The sequence below is a fragment of the Polypterus senegalus genome, chromosome 6, assembly GCF_016835505.1.
Source record: "Polypterus senegalus isolate Bchr_013 chromosome 6, ASM1683550v1, whole genome shotgun sequence".
NCBI lineage: Eukaryota > Metazoa > Chordata > Cladistia > Polypteriformes > Polypteridae > Polypterus > Polypterus senegalus.
In genome coordinates this window covers 184,767,405-184,791,585 of record NC_053159.1, presented here as the reverse complement: position 1 = coordinate 184,791,585, position 24,181 = coordinate 184,767,405, and the positions used below count along the sequence as shown (strand labels likewise).

Sequence of the window (24,181 nt, the reverse complement as noted above, 5' to 3'; positions counted from 1 at the left end):
AAAATTGCATATTGTAATCTGTTCAGTTAGCCAACAAAAGGTGTCGTTTTGCTTGACGTCTCATTGCATTCATAATGGCTAACATGGTACAACACCCTACCACTACTGAGAAACCTTTGTAACTGTATTACCATTGTTGGCACCTGTTATTTTGGGTTGCAAGTTACTGACATTTCTAAAGTTCAGTTCAGGGTACACAAATGGCCAAAATGAAACAGTTTTCTCAAGGAACATTATTATTATTATTTTTTTTTTTTTAACAGACTGAAGGCTATTTTGTGTGACAGATTGCCAAAAAAATTTACATTTTGTACAAATGTGTTTATTACTGTCTTGAGAGAAGAGAGCAATCTGGATTTAACCAGTATAGTAAAAGAAGGGGAAGGCTGAGATGGACAGCAGGATAAGAGAAGAAGTTCATCAGAGTGTGTAGTGTGAGAAACAAATGCCTTACTGGTCCTCAGCTCATTTTTTCTTTAAATTCACGCCAAATACCAGTATCATCTGAAATACAGAAGAGACGATTCTGGGATGTTGAGACAGAGTTTCAAAGAAAAGGCCACATGTGAAACTGTAAAATAAAAACAAAAGGTTAAAATGGGCAAAAAAATTAAATAAATAAATAAACACAGCCATTGGACAGAAAATGAGTGGAAAAGCGTAGTATGCTCAGCCTGCCAAAGTCATCTTTTCTCTGTTTTAGATGACACTGGAGAAGGAGAAGATTTAGTGAAGTTGGGGCTCGAGCAGTTAGGAAAGTTCATCTAATAACCAATCAGCAGTTATATAGGACTAATCAAGAATAAGCTAAGGGAGTTGACCATTAGGACCCTGAAAAAACTGCTGCTGAACGGGGGGGCTTTGAAGCCATATGTGAATAATAAATTAAAATCTCAGTCAATTCAAGCAGTAATAGCCATTATGTTGGAGGCGTGGGCTGACTTATAGCATGTTGCCGCACCCACCATGCACACAGGTAATGCCTTGGCTATATTGTATTATGAAATTAATGGTATCTTAATAAAAAAAAAAAACCCTTCAATTTCTATCGAAAAAAATGAAAATTTCTGGTTATATTGTCTTACAGTGGTGTGAAAAACTATTTGCCCCCTTCCTGATTTCTTATTCTTTTGCATGTTTGTCGCACAAAATGTTTCTGATCATCAAACACATTTAACCATTAGTCAAATATAACACAAGTAAACACAAAATGCAGTTTTTAAATAATGGTTTTTATTATTTAGGGAGAAAAAAAAAATCCAAACCTACATGGCCCTGTGTGAAAAAGTAATTGCCCCCTGAACCTAATAACTGGTTGGGCCACCCTTAGCAGCAATAACTGCAGTCAAGCGTTTGCGATAACTTGCAATGAGTCTTTTACAGCGCTCTGGAGGAATTTTGGCCCACTCATCTTTGCAGAATTGTTGTAATTCAGCTTTATTTGAGGGTTTTCTAGCATGAACCGCCATTTTAAGGTCATGCCATAGCATCTCAATTGGATTCAGGTCAGGACTTTGACTAGGCCACTCCAAAGTCTTCATTTTGTTTTTCTTCAGCCATTCAGAGGTGGATTTGCTGGTGTGTTGTGGGTCATTGTCCTGTTGCAGCACCCAAGATCGCTTCAGCTTGAGTTGACGAACAGATGGCCGGACATTCTCCTTCAGGATTTTTTGGTAGACAGTAGAATTCATGGTTCCATCTATCACAGCAAGCCTTCTAGGTCCTGAAGCAGCAAAACAACCCCAGACCATCACACTACCACCACCATATTTTACTGTTGGTATGATGTTCTTTTTCTGAAATGCTGTGTTCCTTTAACACCAGATGTAATGGGACATTTGCCTTCCAAAAAGTTCAACTTTTGTCTCATCAGTCCACAAGGTATTTTCCCAAAAGTCTTGGCAATCATTGAGATGTTTCTTAGCAAAATTGAGACGAGCCCTAATGTTCTTTTGCTTAACAGTGGTTTGCGTCTTGGAAATCTGCCATGCAGGCCGCTTTTGCCCAGTCTCTTTCTTATGGTGGAGTCGTGAACACTGACCTTAATTGAGGCAAGTGAGGCCTGCAGTTCTTTAGGCGTTGTCCTGGGGTCTTTTGTGACCTCTCGGAGGAGTCGTCTCTGCGCTCTTGGGGTAATTTTGGTCGGCCGGCCACTCCTGGGAAGGTTCACCACTGTTCCATGTTTTTGCCATTTGTGGATAATGGCTCTCACTGTGGTTCGCTGGAGTCCCAAAGCTTTAGAAATGGCTTTATAACCTTTACCAGACTGATAGATCTCAATTACTTCTGTTCTCATTTGTTCCTGAATTTCTCTGGATCTTGGCATGATGTCTAGCTTTTGAGGTGCTTTTGGTCTACTTCTCTGTGTCAGGCAGCTCCTATTTAAGTGATTTCTTGATTGAAACAGGTGTGGCAGTAATCAGGCCTGGGGGTGGCTACGGAAATTTAACTCAGGTGTGATACACCACAGTTAGGTTATTTTTTAACAAGGGGCAATTACTTTTTCACACAGGGCCATGTAGGTTTGGATTTTTTCTCCTAAATAAAAAACCATCATTTAAAAACTGCATTTTGTGTTTACTTGTGTTATATTTGACTAATGGTTAAATGTGTTTGATGATCAGAAACATTTTGTGTGACAAACATGCAAAAGAATAAGAAATCAGGAAGGGGGCAAATAGTTTTTCACACCAATGTAAGTTACAAAAAGAGTTGCAGTTGATGGTATCATAAAATTGAGAAGTCAGGATCGAAGGTTTTGTGTGCTGACTCCACACCCCAAAGCAGAATGCTTCATATAGGAGAGAACTACAGTTGCATTGTTACGAATATACTGTAACTTTTGTAAAGACTTTGTGGAAAGTCCAATGAAGAGCAAATTATGGTAATTAATACGAGACATAATGAAAATATGAACCAAATTTTGTGCATCCTTACTAGTGTACAATGGGCGAAGATGGGAAATGTTATGGAGATGAAAGAATGCAGCCTCAAAATTAATCAATGGGTCAAATGTTACACCAAACTTTTGGACAAAAGGAGCAGGTTTAACAAGCAAACCATCAATATGAACAGAACAATTTGATGATTTAGATAGTAAGGATTTAGTGCCAACAAGTAAAACTTCAGTTTTTTCGACTTTAACTTAAGAAAGTAATCCTGCACCGTTTTATATCAGAATTACAATCCATTAATATATTAGGAGGAGAGTCGGTGGAAGATATAACTGAATATCATCTGCGTAACAGTGAAAGACCATGACTATGAATAATATGAGTAAGAGACAGAAAAAAAAAAAGGGATAAAGAACAGAATTTCTAGGACTGAAAAATTGTGGCACATGTTTTATTAAAAACTAGCGGCACCCCTGTGGCTCCGCCCATATAGTAGTGAAACAGGAAAAACTTTAAAAATCAATAAACAAACATTACAAACATAACGTGACGAGAGGTAGAGCGACTCGAGCGGAGGCTGGCGCGTGAGTGAGGAAGGTCCTGCCCGGCTCCCCACTCCTGACGTCACGCTTCCCCCTCCCATCGGTCTACAGCCTCCGTATCGGATTAGCCTGAATAAATCGCTACTGCAAGCGAACTTTGATACTTAGCCTGATGAGAGAAGTCGTAAAATCAACCAGAACATTCAAGCAAATTATAGAAAATAACCCAATGTAAATCCGTTAATTACTTTTCTCGTGAAAAGCGGACAGACAGAAAGATAGATATTGGATTTTATATAGAGAGAGATTATTTCTTAATGAGGAATTGATCTTTCTCAGAATAAATTTACTTCAGTTGTACTTCTCTCATTTTTTTTCAGCGTGAGATTTTTTTTTTTTTACTCATTTTTCCCAGGGGTGATAATAATTACAGAGGGTAACTGGGTGTGCGTGTGTTCATATAAAATATGTTTGTCTAATTGGAGATTGTGCCCGCAGAGTATGAAGGTCCATTGAATAGCTTTGGACAGAAATGTGGCTGAAACGGAAGATCTGGTGAATCAAAGACTCGGTCCACTACAAGGAAAAGAATTTGACCTGGACAGGAAACAGTGGAGAGCCACTATACACAATGTTGTGGATGGCAAACAAATACCTTTAACGGAGTAATGACTGTGGCCCAGACCACCACTAGACACAAGCAAAGGACCATAAACCAAACTTATTATGATATCCTCCTACCAAGATATGCTTTCTCAGAATCAAACACTTGCTTCTTAGGATAGAGGGCTGTCAAAGGTCATTAATCTGTCATGGAATGCTTCATAGATGTACTCTTCATAATTTGATATCTTTAGCTGCCGAAGTACTCTAAACCACTCATCATTAAAAAGGATGAAGGATGCTACAACTATGATGATACAGACTGCACAAATCTTCAAGGATGTTGTATCATATCTAGTTAGTAAAGAAGTAGTAATATTATATTAATGAAAATCTTGGTTACATTTGACAATGCAGAATGCATGGGGGTCTATGTGTTCATCCATACCTGCTGGGGTTTTTGATTTCCTCTCCTCCCTGACCATTTCACCATAGGGTATATTTTCAAATAAGAAATGGATTCTGCCATTATAAATTGCTGAGAATTTTCAAGTCTATTGTAAATTTGTCTATTTTTTTGAGCTGTATAACAATGTACTACAGAAATAAACATTGATCTGAAATAATGAACAGGTTGCATGTTCATATCATCTTTACACAAATTCTCCACCCAAAAGTATTTTGCCATTTTGTTGTTGATGACCAAGAAATTTTTTTTCGAAAAAGTTTCCACTTAGAGCTCTTACATACAGTTGACAACACGAATAAATAAATAAGACTAAAATAAGTTTATAGTGAAAAAACCCTAATTCAATAACCTGGTTCCATCACATTTTCAATCACTCTTACTCAGGGTTAAAAAAATAAACTTTACCTGAAAATATCCTCCAGAATATCTATTGACAGAGGAACTGGATTGAAGACTACAAAAAGACGCTCCTTGACTCGGCTATCAGATGTGATTACTTTTCTAGATGGCAAAACAGCATCCGTCTGAAAGCGAGGAACATGAGAGCTGCTTCCGGATGAAAACCCCTTTTTTAAAAAAAAAAAAATTCCAACAGCTGAACATTGAAAACGCAGCCTGGAAACAATTGTCAAAAGAATGACATTCACACTTGGCTCCACTGGCGTAACGTGTACTAATGATCACAAAACAGACTTGTCAATCATACAGACTAATTCAAGACTCACAAAACTGAACATAAACCAAAAATAATCTGGAAGTCTATTAAAAAAAATTTCAACAATATGCGACTTACCATAAAGATATTAGTGAAAAAATATTTTATACTTTGAAATATACAGATCAGGTTTTATACAAAGAAGAGATGACTGACATGTTAAATGGCCTATAGAACTCGGGGTACGTACTGAATTGTTTTTGATTAATTGCTGACCGGATGGGCTGCTCCACACCATGGACATCATCTGAGCTGCTACAAGCTGTAATGCCATCGTGCCAACTGGGCTGCAATGAAACATCATTTGATATTAGCTGTTGTAATTGACGTGGTTGATAATTCAAAAGCAAAAAAGATAACAAATCTCACCATTTAATCCATTACACATTTATTTATTTTTACATGCAATCCAAGCAGATATTCTGTTCATAGCTTTGTACACTTAATAATATTGCCATTCTCTCTATATAAATAGAAAATGCTAAGGGTTGTTTATCTGTCACACAAAAACTCGCACACAACACCTAATGGGATACTAGGCATCAAAGGTAAACCTTTTCCCAAAGCTAAAAAAATTGGAATTGGAATATATGTGTGTGAAATGTTGGTTTATGCTATTTAAGGATTCCTAAATAGAAATATATGATTCTTTACCGGTTATCCTAGTCCTCCTAAGAGCCACTTCTAGAAGGTTAAAAATGACAAATTTCAAACATTAGCATTGTCGTTTTAGACTATTCTAAGGTTAGTGATTACAAATAAAATGTTATTTGTGATCCTTTACTAGGGTTCTAGCTCTCTGTGGGCCACTACAAAAGGGTGAAAATGACAATTTTTTATTACAATCGAGAAAATTTGGACTTTAAATATTTGAAGCACATATTTTAATACAGGGCTATTCAAAATGAAAGAGCAGATTTCAAAGAAGTATTTCAAACAAACTGTATAAGACAGAAACACATTCCACACATCACTGGAAAGAGGAAAGGTCAAAGTTTGGTCCTATGGTCCTTGAGGATGCATGCACTCAACATGAGCGCCTTGTGTAGTGCGACAAACATCAAAACGATAGGCCATTTCTTGCCACACACAGGTCAACTGGTCGCTAGTTACTGAATTCACAGCTTCCTCAATTTGATATTGCAAATCTTAAAGATTACTGGGCATAGGTGGAACAAACACTCTTTCTTTAATGTACCCCCATAAATAAAAAAAAAAATTGCAGGGGATAAGGGTCTGGAGACCTGGGAGGCCATAGATGATGAGCAAGATCTTGTTGTCCACCTCTTCCAATCCACCGTCCTGGAATGGTGTCGTTTAGGTAATGCTGGACCTCCAAGTGGAAATGAGGTGGGGCACCATCTTTCATGAAAATGAAATCATTTGAATGTTCTTGAAGTTGAATTTTTAAACTTTGAACTTTCCTCTATCCGGTGATGTATGGAATGTGTTTCTGTCTTATACAGTTTGTTTGAAATACATTTTTGAAATCTGCTCTTTCAATTTAAATAGCCCTGTATTTCAAATATCTGATGCAACTATTCTTGATCATTATGTACTTATACCTCTTAACGTAAATCATTACATTTCTTGTGAAAAGCCTTAATTAGAATGGATTACGGTTATTCAGACTTTTCATAGTTGATCCCAGTATGAACAGCAACTATATGTGTGAGTGGGTCCTGTGATTAATGTTTTGTATAAAATGTTCCAAGGATAGACTCTAACCACTACTGTAAACTGGACTCGATAATCTTAGGTAGTTAAACCTATAAGCAATTTAACTGTTTCCTCCATAGTAAAAAAAAAAAATTCTGTGCTTTTAATTCTTACCTTGATCTATCTTCACCATCGTCTACATATGAAATTGAAAGTCGGTTTCCTGTAGGATATTCAAACCCATCAAGTTTTTCCTTCGCATAAACAGCTGATCCCACATTATTGTATCGAATCACAGCTTGACCTACAAAAAGAATGAAATGTAACACTTCCATTAAGTTGGATTAATTCATCTCAGAAACAAAAGGAACATATAAAAGTAAATACACCCCATAAAATATTTTTTTAATATATGTGGATATCTCAAGATTTGAACTCTAGTTTAACATAATCTATAGATACAGGTGATGTAATTGTGGTTAAAAATTAACTCTTTGGTATTGGATGGCATTTTCCCAATCAAGTCTGTGTTTTCTCTTAACTGCCATGCAGTCTCAACTGGGAGAAAGTTGTTTGTCTGCTTCTCCATGTAGAATTCTTTCAGCAGTGTGATGTTTGAGGGGTGTCTTGCAAGCACAGTCACTTTCAGACCTCCCCACAACATCTCAATGCCACTCACATCCAGGCTTTGACATGGCCTTTCCAGAAGCCTCCAATAATTTATTTTCAGCCATTCTCTGGTGGATTTACAAGAACATTAGAAGACTATAGACGAGAACAGGCCATTCAGCCCAATCAAGCTTGCCAGTCCTATCCACTTATTTCTTCCAAAAAAACATCAAGTCGCGTTTTGAAAGTCCCTAAAGTCTTACTGTCTGCCACACTACTTGGTCGCTTATTCCAAGTGTCTATCGCTCTTTGTGTGAAGAAAAACTTCCTAATGTTTGTGTGTAATTTCCCCTTAACACGTTTCCAACTGTGTCCCCGTGTACTTGATGAACTCATTTTAAAGTCACCGTCTCGATCCACTGGACTAATTCCCTTCACAATTTTAAACACTTCAGTCAGGTCTCCTCTTCATCTTATTTTGCTTAAACTGTAAAGGCTCAGCTTTTTAACCTTTTCTCAAAATTCAACCCCTGTAGCCCTGGAATCAGCCTTGTCTCTCTTTAAGGACCTTTTCTACAACTGCTATGTCCGTTGTGTAGCCTGGAGATCAAAACTGCATACAGGACTCCAGATGAGGCCTCACCAGTGTGTTATAAAGCTTGAACAGAACCTCCTGTGACTTGTACTCCACACATCAAGGCGCTATATAACCTGACATTCTGTTAGCCTTCTTTATGGCTTCTGAACGCTGTCGGGAAGTCGATAGCTTAGAGTCCACTATGACTCCTAAATCCTTCTCATAAGGTGTGCTCTCGATTTTCTGACCGACCATTGTGTATTCAAACCTAACAAAGTATGGCATATTTACTGTCACTTACATGTTGCAAGGGCCAGTTTCAGTTGAGCTTCAATGTTCTGACAGATGGTCTCACGTTATCTTCAAGAACGCCCCTGGTACAATGAAAAATCCAAAATGGACTCTGTGATGGTAAGATGCTCAGGTCCTTATGTTGCAAAGCAGCCCTAAATAACATTCCCACCATCATGCTTTATAAAATTGGTATCACGTTCTTTTGGTCAAATGATTTCTTTGGCTTTCACCAAACATGTTTTCTAGTACTATGGCCAAATTAACTCAATCTTTTCCTTTTACAATACAATACAATTTATTTTTGTATAGCCCAAAATCACACAAGAAGTGCCGCAATGGGCTTTAACAGGCCCTGCCTTTTGACAGTCCCCCAGCGTTGACTCTCTGAGAAGAAAAAACTCCCCAAAAAAACCCTTGTAGGGAAAAAATGTAAGAAACCTCAGGAAAGGCAGTTCAAAGAGAAACCCCTTTCCAGGTAGGCTGGGTGTGCAGTGGGTGTCAATACAATAGAATACACAGAACAGAACAAATCCTCAATACAGTATAAAAATAAAAATTTTAGAAGTACGGAGCAGAATGTAACAGTAGATGATATCACATATAGTAATATGATTTGGATTTGTTTAGAGTCCTGGAGACCTCTGTCATCAAGCTGCCTCACCCATTTGGCTGTTACACAGCTGAAATAGCGCTAATCCGATGTGTGGTCTTTGCTTAGATGTTCATGGGAAAACTTTAGTCTTGCCTTACAAGACCCTCTCCTCCTATCAGTCTCCTTCACTTATGCAACTAAGAATTAAATTTATTTTACTTGCCTGGCATTCATTGACTAAATACAGCCCCGATGTAGCTCAAAAATGTAAACTGATAGGACAATGCAATTTGCTTATGCCAGTCTGCTCTTTTCTCATCTGGTGCCACTCTATTCTCTCTGTCAAACACCTGCCCACAAGGTAACTCACCACATTACATATTTGCATTACGGTTGGAGTATATCCAGGTTGGTGACTTGCCCAGGATCACATAGTGAGTCAAGGAGTTTGAAGAAACTTGAACCACCAAGCTTCTGATTATTAGTTCAGTTTCTTCACTACTAGATCACACTGTCTACATGTTTTCTTTTAAAAATCAGATAAATAAAAAGAGATAAATGATTTATAACTTTCAGCAAAAACAAACTCATTTGAACATAAACCAAGTAACTCTACTATGCTAAATAAAAATTAAGGAACATAAAACATGTCTAGCACTTTAAAAGTGGGTAACACGGCTTTGAAATTTTTTTATTTACTTAAAATCAACTAACTGTTGGGATCATAACCCAAAATTAATCCACCTACATAAATTTACTCACGTCTTCCCACATACTGTATGTCTACATAGCTCCTTTATATTTGCTATGGCATTCCGTTTAAGATACAAACCAGGAAATGATCCTCTGCATAGAATTACATTTCCAACCACAATTAATACACCCCTCCTGTGTCTATCCTGTTGTATGTCCTGTAAAAACTGAGACTTTATAGCTACTATGTAGGGTTAAGATGATGGTTAATTGCTGATTGGTAGGATACATCATCAAGGTAAATAAAAATTGCTGATTGACTCCAAACATTTGCAGAAATTTCCTGAAAGCACCAAACTACACCCATCACGTTTTTTTTTTGTCTTAATCTCACACACCTCACATGAGCGCGGTCAAACACTCATATGGCGTTTTCACACTCGGTCCGTTTGGTTTGTTTCAAATCAGGGGAAGATTTGTTACTTTCCAGTTAGTTCAGTTGCATTTCACACTGCAAACTCTCAAACAAATTAACATATCAAGAAACAGCCCGTTTTCTGTATTATGAACTGTTTTATCGGGCAGAAGCTTTTTATTCCTATGGAAAAATTATCAAGGTGGGTCGACAACAATTGTGTTTAATCACCCTTGCATTTTCTCTAATTATCTGGTTCATTTACCAAACATAGCTGTGTGTGCCCATTATAAAAGTGGAAGACTACTTGAAAATGATGCTCTACTACACTTGGTACGAAAAGGACACTCTTGAAATAGGCGAGTGTGTAAAAGAAAGCCAGCTCATCTGAGGGGATGTGCTTCAGTTTTATGATGGTAGACCTGGCAGACGACATTCATTTAAAAGTAAAATGTCCTGTATTTACTTTCTAAAAGCAAACCACATGAACATAACCTCAATTTAGTTTATCTCAAATTACACGTCTACCATCTTAACTCTTATATATATTTTGTAATAATATTCATTTTGGATTGTTTGATTAAAATGTATTACATATGTGTGCCTTAGACAGGATGCCCCACCTCACTCACGTACATCACTTTCATAGTGTAAGACTAGAGGGGTTTGCTTGACTGTCTCACAGGGCACTGTTGCTCGTTTCTCGCCATCTCTGTATGTGTTTTGACTGACCCGATCACAAGTGAATTTACAACTGTTGTCTGATCCTGTGCATGGGAGAAGCAGCAAGCCTGATCAGATGCTTGGCTTGCTCCAATTGACTGGTAATTGTGCAAATTGTTTTATATGAATTGTGTTACATAATTATGTTACTAGGTGCATTTTTATTTGTACCCTTTTATTGGTTTTAATAGATCATGTTAACCCTTGACTCATTATGCTGTTTATGACATTCCCCGAGACCGACAACAGACTCTTAGCATAACTACCACAGCGTGCACAATTTCACCTTTGATGCACAGTACTACATGCAGTTAGATTGGTCCCATGTCCCACTGGTCACACAAACCACACCAGGGTTCACTTTGTCCTGCATCCAGATGACCTTTCCAAAGGGTCTTGGTATGGTTGTTTTAATCTGCAACCAGGGTGCGATTGGTGTCTTCACATTTACCTAAATTTGATTTGGTTTTTTTTGATTGGATAAACTTTATTAATCCCCAAAGGGAAACTGACCTTTTGCATGACCTTTGGAAGTGAACTGGACTTTCAAGGAATTAGCACCAGAGTTCAAAAACAACTGGTTTAAACAAAATAGTTGTAGAAACACACAGCAGGAGCCACATGAATTAAAGACTCCCTATCTGTGTATGTGGTGTGTGGATAGAGCAGCAAATTATTCCTAATCAACAAGCATTTCTTCTCCACCCCAAACACACAGATGATGATAACGTAAATCTGATGTTTTGAAAGGACGATATGAAGTTTAAAGAATCACGTGGCCCTACTACTAGTACTTCTTTCTGCTGCTCCTGTTAGGGGTTTGCCACAGTGGATCATCTTCCATATCTTTGTGTCCTCTGCATCTTGTTCTGTTACACCCATCACCTGCATGTCCTCTCTCACCACATCCATAAAACTTCCTCTTTTCCTCTTGCCTGGCAGCTCTATCCTTAGCATCCTTCTCCCAATATACCCAGCATTTCTCCTCTGCACATGTCCAAACCAACCCAATCTCGCCTCTCTGTCTTTGACTCCCAACCGTCCAACCTGAGCGGACCTTCTGATGTCCTCATTTCTAATCCTGTCTATCCTTGTCACGCCCAATGCAAATCTTAGCATCTTTAACTCTGCCACCTCCAGCTCTGTGTCCTGCTTTCTGGTCAGTGCCACCGTTTCCAACCCATTTAACATAGCTGGTCTCACTACCGTCCTGTAGACCTTCCCTTTCATTCTTGCCGATACCCATCTATCACAGATTGCTCCTGACACTCTTCTTCAACCATTCCATCCTGCCTGCACACTCTTTTTCACCTCTCTTCCACAATCCCCATTACTCTATACTGTTGATCCCAAGTATTTAAACTCATCCACCTTCGCCAACTCTACTCCTTGCATCCTCACCATTCCACTGTCCTCCCTCTGATTCACACACATGTATTCTGTTTTGGTGGTCCTACTGACCTTCATTCCTCTCCGTTCCTCTCATATCTCCACCTCTCCAGGGACTCCTCAACCTGCTCCCTACTATCGCTACAAATCACAATGTCATCATCAAACATTATAGTCCACGGGACTCCTCTCTAATCTCGTCTGTCAACCTGTCCATCATCATTGCAAATAAGAAAGGGCTCAGAGCCGATCCCTGATGTAATCCCACCTCCGTCACTCCTACCGCAGACTTCACACTGTCATACTTCTCCATCAACACCCTCAGAGCAAATATCGAAATTTGATTGTTATTTCGGTATGTATTGTTCACCAGTGCAATGAACTGAGTTACTAAACAGGGAAAAAAGAACAATATGCAATGTATGTAGATTACAAAGCTTACCTTTATAGTATACATAGGGATCCCTTTGCATTTCACAATAATCCATGCCAGGAATAATATCAAACAGAGAGAAAAGCTGTTCTTGAGTTACGCTGCCTCGTGATGATACCAGTAAACATTTCGTAATTGTTTCGCTGCTCTCTCTCCTCATGTCAGACATTCCAAAATTACTGGATTCAGCTGTAATAAAATATTTTTAAGCCATTTTTTCAGTTTAAAGCAGACAAAAATGCAGTTTACTTTTAGGTTAATTAACACTGAATTTCAAATTAATTAATTCCTTTAATATAGGAAGTGACATCCTTTACATCTGCTATTACCCTGTGATGGCCAGTGTGATTTTTTTTTTTACACTGTGGTGTGTGTGGCTGGTAACATCACTTCAAGAGAGGCCCACCCAATCAACAATTCTATTAAAAGGGTAGGCTCAGTTATAAAACACACTCTGAACCCCCTGGAAGTTGTAGCAAAGGGGAGAATGAAAAAAACTGAGTGCCATTATGAACAATGCAGCACATCCTCTCTCTGACACACCAACACTGAGGACTTTCAGCCAACGAATTGTCCAACAAACATTTGTGTGTGTGTGTGTATATATATATATATATATATATATATATATATATATATATATATATATACATATACATACACACCAAAAAAAAACACACAACTGGGGCTCCTTTAGACTAACATTAATACACCAGGATAGTGTACCTCACTGGGCCTGTCTAGTCAGACCAAAGAGTTCAATCTTTGTCTCATCAGACCAGAGAATTTTGTTTCTCATGGTCCGAGAGTCCTTCAGGTGCCTTTTGGCAAACTCCAGGCGGGCTGCCATGTGCCTTTTACTAAGGAGTGGCTTCCGTCTGGCCACTCTACCATACAGGCCTGATTGGTGGAATGCTGCAGAGATGGTTGTTCTTCTGGAAGGTTCTCCTCTCTCCACAGAAGACCTCTGGAGCTCTGACAGAGTGACCATTGGGTTCTTGGTCACCTCCCTGACTAAGGCCCTTCTCCCCCGATCGCTCAGTTTAGATGGCCGGCCAGCTCTAGGAAGAGTCCTGGTGGTTTCGAACTTCTTCCACTTATGGATGATGGAGGCTACTGTGCTCATTGGGACCTTCAAAGCAGCAGAAATTTTTCTGTAACCTTCCCCAGATTTGTGCTTAGAGACAATCCTGTCAGAGGTCGACAGACAATTCCTTTGACTTTATGCTTGGTTTGTGCTCTGACATGAACTGTCAACTGTGGGACCTTCTATAGACAGGTGTGTGACTTTCCAAATCATGTCACATCAACTGAATATACCACAGGTGGACTCCAATTAAACATCTCAAGGATGATCAGGGGAAACAGGGTGCACCTGATCTCAATTTGGAGCTTCATGACAAAGGCTGTGAATACTTGCAGTGGTGTGAAAAACTATTTGCCCCCTTCCTGATTTCTTATTCTTTTGCATGTTTGTCACACAAAATGTTTCTGATCATCAAACACATTTAACCATTAGTCAAATATAAGACATGTAAACACAAAATGCAGTTTTTAAATGATGGTTTTTATTATTTAGGGAGAAAAAAGTCCAAACCTTCATGGCCCTGTGTGAAAAAGTAATTGCCCCCTGAACCTAATAACTGCTTGGGCCACCCTTAGCAGCAATAACTGCAATCAAGCGTTTGCGATAACTTGCAATGAGTCTTTTACAGCGCTCTGGAGGAATTTTGGCCCACTCATCTTTGCAGAATTGTTGTAATTCAGCTTTATTTGAGGGTTTTCTAGCATGAACCGCCTTTTTAAGGTCATGCCATAGCATCTCAATTGGATTCAGGTCAGGACTTTGACTAGGCCACTCCAAAGTCTTCATTTTGTTTTCTTCAGCCATTCAGAGGTGGATTTGCTGGTGTGTTTTGGGTCATTGTCCTGTTGCAGCACCCAAGATCGCTTCAGCTTGAGTTGACGAACAGATGGCCGGACATTCTCCGTCAGGATTTTTTGGTAGACAGTACAATTCATGGTTCCATCTATCACAGCAAGCCTTCCAGGTCCTGAAGCAGCAAAACAACCCCAGACCATCACACTACCACCACCATATTTTACTGTTGGTATGATGTTCTTTTTCTGAAATGCTGTGTTCCTTTTCGCCAGATGTAGCGGACATTTGTCTTCCAAAAGTTCAACTTTTGTCTCATCAGTCCACAAGGTATATTCCCAAAAGTCTTGGCAATCATTGAGATGTTTCTTAGCAATATTGAGACGAGCCCTAATGTTCTTTTTGCTTAACAGTTGTTTGCGTCTTGGAAATCTGCCAGGCAGGCTGTTTTTGCCCAGTCTCTTTCTTATGGTGGAGTCGTGAACACTGACCATAATTGAGGCAAGTAAGACCTGCAGTTCTTTAGACGTTGTCCTGGGGGTCTTTTGTGACCTCTCGGATGAGTCGTCTCTGCGCTCTTGGGGTAATTTTGGTCGGCCGGCCACTCCTGGGAAGGTTCACCACTGTTCCATGTTTTTGCCATTTGTGGATAATGGCTCTCACTGTGGTTCGCTGGAGTCCCAAAGTTTTAGAAATGGCTTTATAACCTTTACCAGACTGATAGATCTCAATTACTTCTGTTCTCATTTGTTCCTGAATTTCTTTGGATCTTGGCATGATGTCTAGCTTTGGAGGTGCTTTTAGTCTACTTCTCTGTGTCAGGCAGCTCCTATTTAAGTGATTTCTTGATTGAAACAGGTGTGGCAGTAATCAGGCCTGGGGGTGGCTACGGAAATTGAACTCAGGTGTGATACACCACAGTTGATTTTTTAACAAGGGGGCAATTAATTTTTCACACAGGGCCATGTAGGTTTGGGATTTTTTTTCTCCCTAAATAATAAAAACCATCATTTAAAAACTGCATTTTGTGTTTACTTGTGTTATATTTGACTAATGGTTAAATGTGTTTGATGATCAGAAACATTTTGTGTGACAAACATGCAAAAGAATAAGAAATCAGGAAGGGGGCAAAAAGTTTTTCACACCACTGTATGTACATGTGATTTATCGTTTTTTTTTATTTTTAACAAATCTGCAAAAATCTGAAGTAAACATTTTTTACGTTGTCATTATGGGGTGTTGTATGTAGAATTCTCAGGAAAAAAATGAATTTAATCCATTTTGGAATATAGCTGTAACATAACAAAATGTGGATAAAGTGATGCGCTGTGAATACTTTCCGGATGCACTGTAAAGGAGTGCAGTGCTTCTCTTAAATAGAGCAAATTCAGCATTAAGAGAGATGAGTAATGCGGGAAGGAGAAACAGGGCATGGTAACTTGGACAGGAGCACCAAAAAAGCACAGAACAATGTTAGATTGAAACATCACTTTTAAGAATTCCCAAGATGACAAAAATTGTGAGAGGGGAATTTAGACAACACCTAACCTATATGTATGATAGCTGCAAACCAAAGGTGTTACTAATCAACAATAACAAATTAAAACAGGTCAGGGAGCTCAAAAGGGACGAGTGACTCCACAAACCTTAATAAATATAAAAAATGCTTTAAATTAGATTACCATCTTTAAAAAATAACTGGTAAAGAATACGGAAAGTTAACTCTACAACAGACTGCAAAAAATAAATGACTGCTGTCTAGTAGGTGCTACCAACTAGTGTTCTCAGGGGTGTCTTTAAAACATGAAGCTTAGCAAATGAATATTTAATAAGACACACATGCTGTAGGCATTTTCATTATTAAACTGCTTTTCCAACATATTTAACAGACAACTGAAAACTCCATACAGAGAGAAAAATATGGTCATCTATCAAGAATACAATGGTGTCCAGGAATACTTAATGGAGATTGTAAAAATAAAATTTCAAACTCACTGTTGACCCGGCCATATCAGCAATTTCTATAAAATAAATTTGATAGCTTTTATAAGTAAGATGTTTTTATAAATACTTTGGAACAAATAATGTTGGAATTAATTAATCTAATTATGTCAACAGGTTCCACTAACATAATTAAATTGTAAGAAACTCTCTCTTACAGATAAACTTAGGTTAGTCCAAGTTTGTGTTGTTGAGCAGCCACAAGGTGTTTTGATTTATTCAAATCTAAGGAATATGGTTATTTTTAAATAACTGAATGTTTTTATAATCAACAACTTAAACTGATCCATTAAAACGTGAAACATGCATTCTATCAACACGAACAACAACACAGATATAAGTTTTATTAAAATTGTGCAATGGGTCACACAATTCTGTGTAAGTTGAGCACGATTCACATCACACTCTCTAATCCCACTGTGTAATTCTATAATTACCTGTCATGTTGTATTGGAAAAGAAGATAAAGATGCTTTTGTGATGAAGGGTGGGCTACATGTTTGTCAGTATGTCACAAATAAGTATTATAAATCAGCTTCCACAAACACAGTAAAATAGTCAAATTACTAAAAGTCTTTGACTTTGTTTCCAATTTCAAACAGGTGGGGTAACTTCTTGTACCAAAATACAAAAAAGGAGGTAGTTCTTCAAGCAAAATATCATTGCAATGCCTGGGTTGCCTGCAAGCAGCATAAACCTTCTTAAATCCAGGTCATCGATAGTCTTGACCGAGGACGGACTAGGGAGAGGGAGCAAACAAGCATGAGACTTGCTTAGCAATAAGAACGTTTATTCAAATTATAGAGAATAAAAAGTGCGTTCATAAATGTGCACACCATGTAATAAATAAAAAATTCAATATCTCCTTCTTCTTCTTTTGGCTGCTCCTGTTAGGGGTTGCCACATCGGATCATCTTCTTCCATATCGTTCTGTTCTCGTCATCTTGCTCTGTCACACGCACCACCTTCATGTTCTCTCTCACTACATCCATAAACCTTCTCTTAGGCCTTCCTCTTCTCCTCTTCCCTGGCATTTCTATCCTTAGAACCCTTCCCCCAATATACCTAGCATCTCTCCTCTGTACATGTCCAAACGAACGCAATCTCACCTCTCTAACTTTGTCTCCCAACTGTCCAACTTGAACTGACCCTCTAATTTCTAATTGCAAATCTTAACATCTTTAACTCTGACACCTCCAGCTCTGCCTCCTGCTCCAACCCATATAACATAGCTGGTCTCACTACCATCCTGTAGACCTTTCCTAATGGATTATATATAAGTACATAATCCATAACATTGCTCCCTAAAACCAAATCCATATACCAGGGTGTTTAGAAGACATATTCCAATAAATGTTAAACTCCAAATTGGAAAAGGAAAGCCACAAATGTTTCTTTCTCAAACATTTCTTTCTTCTTTCTCATCAGAACCCATGGGCGTCCCACAAACGCATCATGCTGCAACCCTCCAATCCACCACCTATGTTGGTACCAAGAGCCCCAGAGCCACCATGCCCTTTCACAGATGCTGCCATGTTGGAACATGTTTGATCACCTCCTGTGACATCTCTCCTCTCCTCCCCACCAGCTCCACATCACAGCTGACTGCAGAAAAGTTATCTAAGATAAAGGAGCACTGGAGTCATGGGCTAGAAGGATCCCCTCACCCGACTGGCTGACCCAGCACTGATTCAGCTGTAGAATGGCCAGTTTTCTACAATCTTGTCATGGTTTTACAATTAGCTGATGGACAGATGTTGTTGGTTCTACAATTAGCTGATGGACAGATGATGTTGGTTCTACAATTAGCTGATGGACAGATGATGTTGGTTTTCATTTATGTTAATCACTTTCTACTAGATTTTAGATGCACTTGAACAAATCTGTATCCTCATATGTGCCAGTTCTGTATTTAATGAGTCATATAATCTATTCTTGCATTTTGCCTTGATTTGTCGCAGTGCTCCGTGCTTGCTGTCGTATTGTATTTCTGAGGTGGCCATGACAGACTGGCCATCTAGCTCTGTGAAAAGAATTACTTGTGTTCTGTTTTGTGTGTTGTATGTACACCATTTTTTTGATATCCACTGCATGCCAATCTTGCCTAGAAAGCGGTCCCCTCTTTGAATTGCCCTTTCCAAGATTTCTTCAATTTCTTTTTTTTCTACAAGGTATTTTATTGTCCTCTTAGAGAGTCATGGCTGGGGGAGCTGTTTAAGCTCTGAGGTATTTGTTGTGTAATTTTATGTTATACAAGAATTAAATTGTTTTTGCTGTCAGCTGCCAAGAGCATGTCTACCACTTTGAAACTCCTCCAGCCCTCTGCCCTGCTTCTCCATAAACTAATCATCAGCCTAGACGCTGCCCCAATTTATCTCTTCCAAAAATGATCGTTCTCTCTTTCAGGTTTGTTTCTTTCCTTTTTTGTATTTCCTGATCTCCCTCCTCTACTTACCCCTTTTTATTCTGAAAACCATGTTTAGCTGGTGCCTTCTGATTGCAACGCTGCATTAATCATTAATTACCGTTAGCACACACAGGCATATGGGTGTCCAGCACCAATACAAGCAAATTCAATTCACACCACCTTACTAGTCTCACAAAATCATATCATATGCAAAATATGAGATAGTCATATAACTTATACTTCATGCAACTGTGTATTGTGAAAATGGGAGAACTATGTTTGGAGTTTAAAAAAAAAAAAAGTGTAATTTTGAGTAAGATTAATATAAAACTGGTAAATAAGCATAACAGTCTCTAAGACAGATTATGACTCTGTTCAAAAGAGAATAATCTAATGGCTTTGTTTAAATGTCAATTATTTGTGTTAATATGACACTTGACATTTATGTCAGCAAATATGATCACCAAGTAAAAAAAAATATATACATTATATATATATATATATACATACATACATACAAACCGGATTCCAAAAAAGTTGGGACACTAAACAAATTATGCAATGATGTGGAGATGGCAAATGTCAATATTTTATTTGTAATAGAACGTAGATGACAGATCAAACGTTTAATCCGAGTAAATGTATCATTTTAAAGGAAAAATATGTGGATTCAAAATTTCACGGTGTCAACAAATCCCAAAAAAGTTGGGACAAGTAGCAATAAGAGGCTGGAAAAAGTAAATTTGAGCATAACGAAGAGCTGGAAGACCAATTAACACTAATTAGGTCAATTGGCAACATGATTGGGTATAAAAAGAGCTTCTCAGAGTGGCAGTGTCTCTCAGAAGCCAAGATGGGTAGAGGATCACCAATTCCCACAATGTTGCGCAGAAAGATAGTGGAGCAATATCTGAAAGGTGTTACCCAGCGAAAAATTGCAAAGACTTTGCATCTATCATCATCAACTGTGCATAACATCATCCGAAGATTCATAGAATCTGGAACAATCTCTGTCGCGTAAGGGTCAAGGCCGTAAAACCATACTGGATGCCCGTGATCTCCGGGCCCTTAAGCGACACTGCACCACAATCAGGAATGCTACTGTAAAGGAAATCACAGAATGGGCTCAGGAATACTTCCAGAAACCATTGTCAGTGAACACAATCCACCGTGCCATCCGCCGTTGCCAGCTGAAACTCTACAGTGCAAAGAAGAAGCCATTTCTAAGCAAGATCCACAAGCTAAGGTGTTTTCACTGGGCCAGGGATCATTTAAAATGGAGTGTGGCAAAATGGAAGTCTGTTCTGTGGTCAGACGAGTCAGATTTCAAAGTTCTTTTTGGAAATCTGGGACGCCATGTCATCTGGACCAAAGAGGACAAGGACAACCCAAGTTGTTATCAACGCTCAGTTCAGAAGCCTGCATCACTGATGGTATGGGGTTGCATGAGTGCGTGTGGCATGGGCAGCTTGCATGTCTGGAAAGGCACCATCAAAGCAGAAAAATATATTCAGGTTCTAGAACAACATATGCTCCCATCCAGACGTCATCTCTCTCAGGGAAGACCCTGCATTTTTCAACAAGATAATGCCAGACCACATTCTGCATCAATCACAACATCATGGCTGCGTAGGAGAAGGATCCGGGTACTGAAATGGCCAGTCTGCAGTCCAGATCTTTCACCTATAGAGAACATTTGGCGCATCATAAAGAGGAAGGTCGACAAAGAAGGCCCAAGACGATTGAACAGTTAGAGGCCTGTATTAGACAAGAATGGGAGAGCATTCCTATTTCTAAACTTGAGAAACTGGTCTCCTCGGTCCCCAGACGTCTGTTGAGTGTTGTAAGAAGAAGGGGAGATGCCACACAGTGGTGAAAATGGCCTTGTCCCAACTTTTTTGGGATTTGTTGACACCATGAAATTCTGAATCAACATATTTTTCCCTTAAAATGATACATTTTCTCAGTTTAATCTTTTGTTCCGTGATTTATGTTCTATTCTGAATAAAATATTAGAAGTTGGCACCGTATAGTGTCCCAACTTATTTGGAATCCGGTTTGTTTGTATGTATGTATGTGTGTATGTGTATGTGTATATATATATATATTTTTTCAGTGTACCACTAAATATAATAAACAAAAAAAAGAAATTGGCTATCAGTCCATTTAATGAAATTACTTTTCCTATTATAGTGTTACAAGAAAGGTGGAGATTACTAGAGAGCATGAGGCACAATAAGCAAAGTTCAAACCAGTTCAGGGTGTGGCACACTCACTCACTCACTCTACTTCTGTAGCTCTAAATCAGGGGTCTCCAACTCCAGTCCTGGAGAGCTACTGTGGCTGCAGGTTTTCATTCTAACCTTTTTCTTAATTAGTGACCAGATTTTGCTGCTAAAGAACTATTTCCCTTTGTTTTAATTGATGCACAACTTAAGACTCAGGCCCCTTAATTATTTCTTTTTTCTTTAATTAGCAGCCAAACAATATTAAGTCACAAAATGTACCAACACATAAACAACAAAATGTGTCCATCACACAATAACTGAAAATAAAGAGAGGTGAAGGCCTCAGAAATGTTGATCTGCTCAGGTGCACAAAACATTTTCACAGCCAGCACTCTTCAAAATCAATAGTTTTGGAAAGGTCTGCCATGGCAGAATGAGGGCCATGGGATTAAGTAACGGGTTTAATTAGCAATGAGAATTGGCTTCAAATTAAGAAACTGAATGAAGAAAAGTTGATTGGAGTGTGAGGCTGCAATTTAGTTGGTCATCTGTTGGCTCACTTCACATCAAATTTATGTTTAAGGAAAAAAGAATCAATTCAACAGTCAGAGTATCAGGAAAAGTCAATTAAAACAAAGGGAAATAGTTAATTAGCAGCAAAAACTGTCCACTAATTAAGAAAGCCATAGTAGCTCTACAGGACTGGAGTTGGAGACCCCTGCTCTAAATAACTCCATGTATAATACTAACAGGTGTACCCGGCGTTGCCTGGGAATCTATAACCGGTGAATTTCCCAAATGAAAGAAACAGAACATAGAAATATAACAAACAGTTTTCTGATTGACATTTTATTGCAAGTTCCTCCACTCTGGATTCTGTCTGCTCTGGCGTTTCAGATGCCCTTGAAATAGACCTTCTTGTAGCATCTGAAGTGGACCTTCCAATTCTACATCATTTTTTCGGTGGCATGGCAATTATGATGTGTTACATGGTATTACATACGGAATAAGCACCACAGTGAGATGAATTTACGTTATTTACAATACGTCGGAACGCGAACAAATAGCAGCAGTCAGTCAGAAAGAGCAACACTGAAATCGTACTGTGAGTTAGAAAGCGAGCAAATAGCACCACAAATATGGAAAGCCAGTGAGAAAAAGTAGCACTGAAACCATACTGGGATAAATGGCAGGGAGGGGTACTCTGTTTCTAAGGAGCGTCTGTATTGAACCGTGATGCCATCTAATCGACATTGATGATGGTAACTACAGAGAGAAGTGACATAGAACCGGGGCTGTGCTTGGGGAAAATGATGGGGGAAGGATGCTGTCTTTTTAAGGCGAGTCTCTGTTAAAACGTGCCTGCATATAATGGACATTGGCGAATGAAATACAGCACTATCAGGGTCGTTCATGTTTTACATCCATATGGCAGTTCCCCTTCACTCGATCAAAGCAGTCGGCCTTCTCATACTTGGACACTTACACTTCTCTTGGCAATTTAAAGAAACATGGGTAAAGAGCGAAGCACAAGGACCAAAGCTGCCGCTAGATGGCGCTGCGGTGAGTGTCTGTTGCAACATGCGGCCATCTTGTCGATGACAAGTACAGGGACGTGTGCCGAACGTTGCGTCGGTGAAAAGGTGCCCTGCGGTTCACCACGAACATTTTTCCCCAACCAAACACACCCCATGACCTCCTCCTGGTCACAAAGGAGCCTCATCCCCAGTTTGGTGCCGATTTGACAGACAGACAGACATACATACACACACACACATATCGACTCTGCTTTATATATTAGATACATAATAAAATACAAAAAAAAATAATTTAGGAGAGAACATACCAAAAGAATAGGTATTCATTCCCACATCATGGCTGACATGCTCTGTCCTGCTGTTACCAAATCCTTCATAGTCTGTGGATGACTGTGCTTTGTTTTTTGGCTCTGCAAGAATTGCTCTGAAATCTACATAAAAGAAGAAAATCGCAATTAAGCTAAAACAGCAAGCATGAACACACAGAAAAATATAAGGTGTTCCAAAATATACCAATTTTTATGAAATATATACAGTGGGATGCAAAAGTTTGGGCAACCTTGTTAATAGTCATTATTTTCCTGTATAAATCGTTGGTTGTTACGATAAAAAATGTCAGTTAAATATATCATATAGGAGACACACACAGTGATATTTGAGAAGTGAAATGAAGTTTATTGGATTTACAGAAAGTGTGCAATAATTGTTCAAACAAAATCAGGCAGGTGCATAAATTTGGGCACCGTTGTCATTTTATTGATTCCCAAACTTTTTGAACTAATTATTGGAACTCCAATTGGCTTGGTAAGCTCAGTGACCCCTGACCTACATACACAGGTGAATCCGAGTATTTAAGGGGGTCAATTGTAAGTTTCCCTCCTCCTTTAATTTTCTCTGAAGAGTAGCAACATGGGGGTCACAAAACAACTCTCAAATGACCTGAAGACAAAGATTGTTCACCATCATGGTTTAGGGGAAGGATACAGAAAGCTGTCCCAGAGATTGAAGCTGTCTGTTTCCACAGTTAGGAACATATTAAGGAAATGGAAGACCACAGGCTCAGTTCAAGTTAAGGCTCGAAGTGGCAGACCAAGAAAGATTTCAGATAGACAGAAGCGACGAATGGTGAGAACAGTCAGAGTCAACCCACAGACCAGCACCAAAGACCTACAACATCATCTTGCAGCAGATGGAGTCACTGTGCATCGTTCAACCAATCGGCGCACTTTACACAAGGAGATGCTGTATGCGAGAGTGATGAAGAGGAAGCACAAACAGAGCCGCTTGGACAAGCCAGCTTCACTTTGGAATAAGGTGCTGTGGACTGATGAAACTAAAATTTAGTTATTTGGGCATAACAAGGGGCGTTATGCATGGAGGAAAAAGAACACAGCATTCCAAGAAAAACACCTGCTACCTACAGTAAAATATGGTGGTGGTTCCATCATGCTGTGGGCTGTGTGGCCAGTGCAGGGACTGGGAATCTTGTCAAAGTTGAGGGACGCATGGATTCCACTCAGTA

The 24,181-nt window shown here is 39.0% G+C and overlaps 1 protein-coding gene across 2 annotated transcripts in view; it reads right to left on the bottom strand.

Annotated features, from left to right (window-relative positions):
- Positions 1–24,181, bottom strand: part of rbm45 (RNA binding motif protein 45) — a 72,063-nt gene that overhangs the window by 17,497 nt on the left and 30,385 nt on the right. For both annotated transcript variants that reach the window (XR_005634178.1, XM_039757716.1), the window contains exons 4-8: positions 22,968–23,090; positions 12,617–12,796; positions 7,057–7,186; positions 5,414–5,510; positions 4,914–5,074 (exon numbers count right to left, since the gene is read on the bottom strand). Coding sequence is in view for 1 of the 2 variants with exons in the window: in XM_039757716.1 (XP_039613650.1) it covers positions 4,914–5,074; positions 5,414–5,510; positions 7,057–7,186; positions 12,617–12,796; positions 22,968–23,090 (691 nt within the window). In the remaining variant the exon portion in view is untranslated. The remainder of the gene's footprint in view (positions 1–4,913; positions 5,075–5,413; positions 5,511–7,056; positions 7,187–12,616; positions 12,797–22,967; positions 23,091–24,181) is intronic.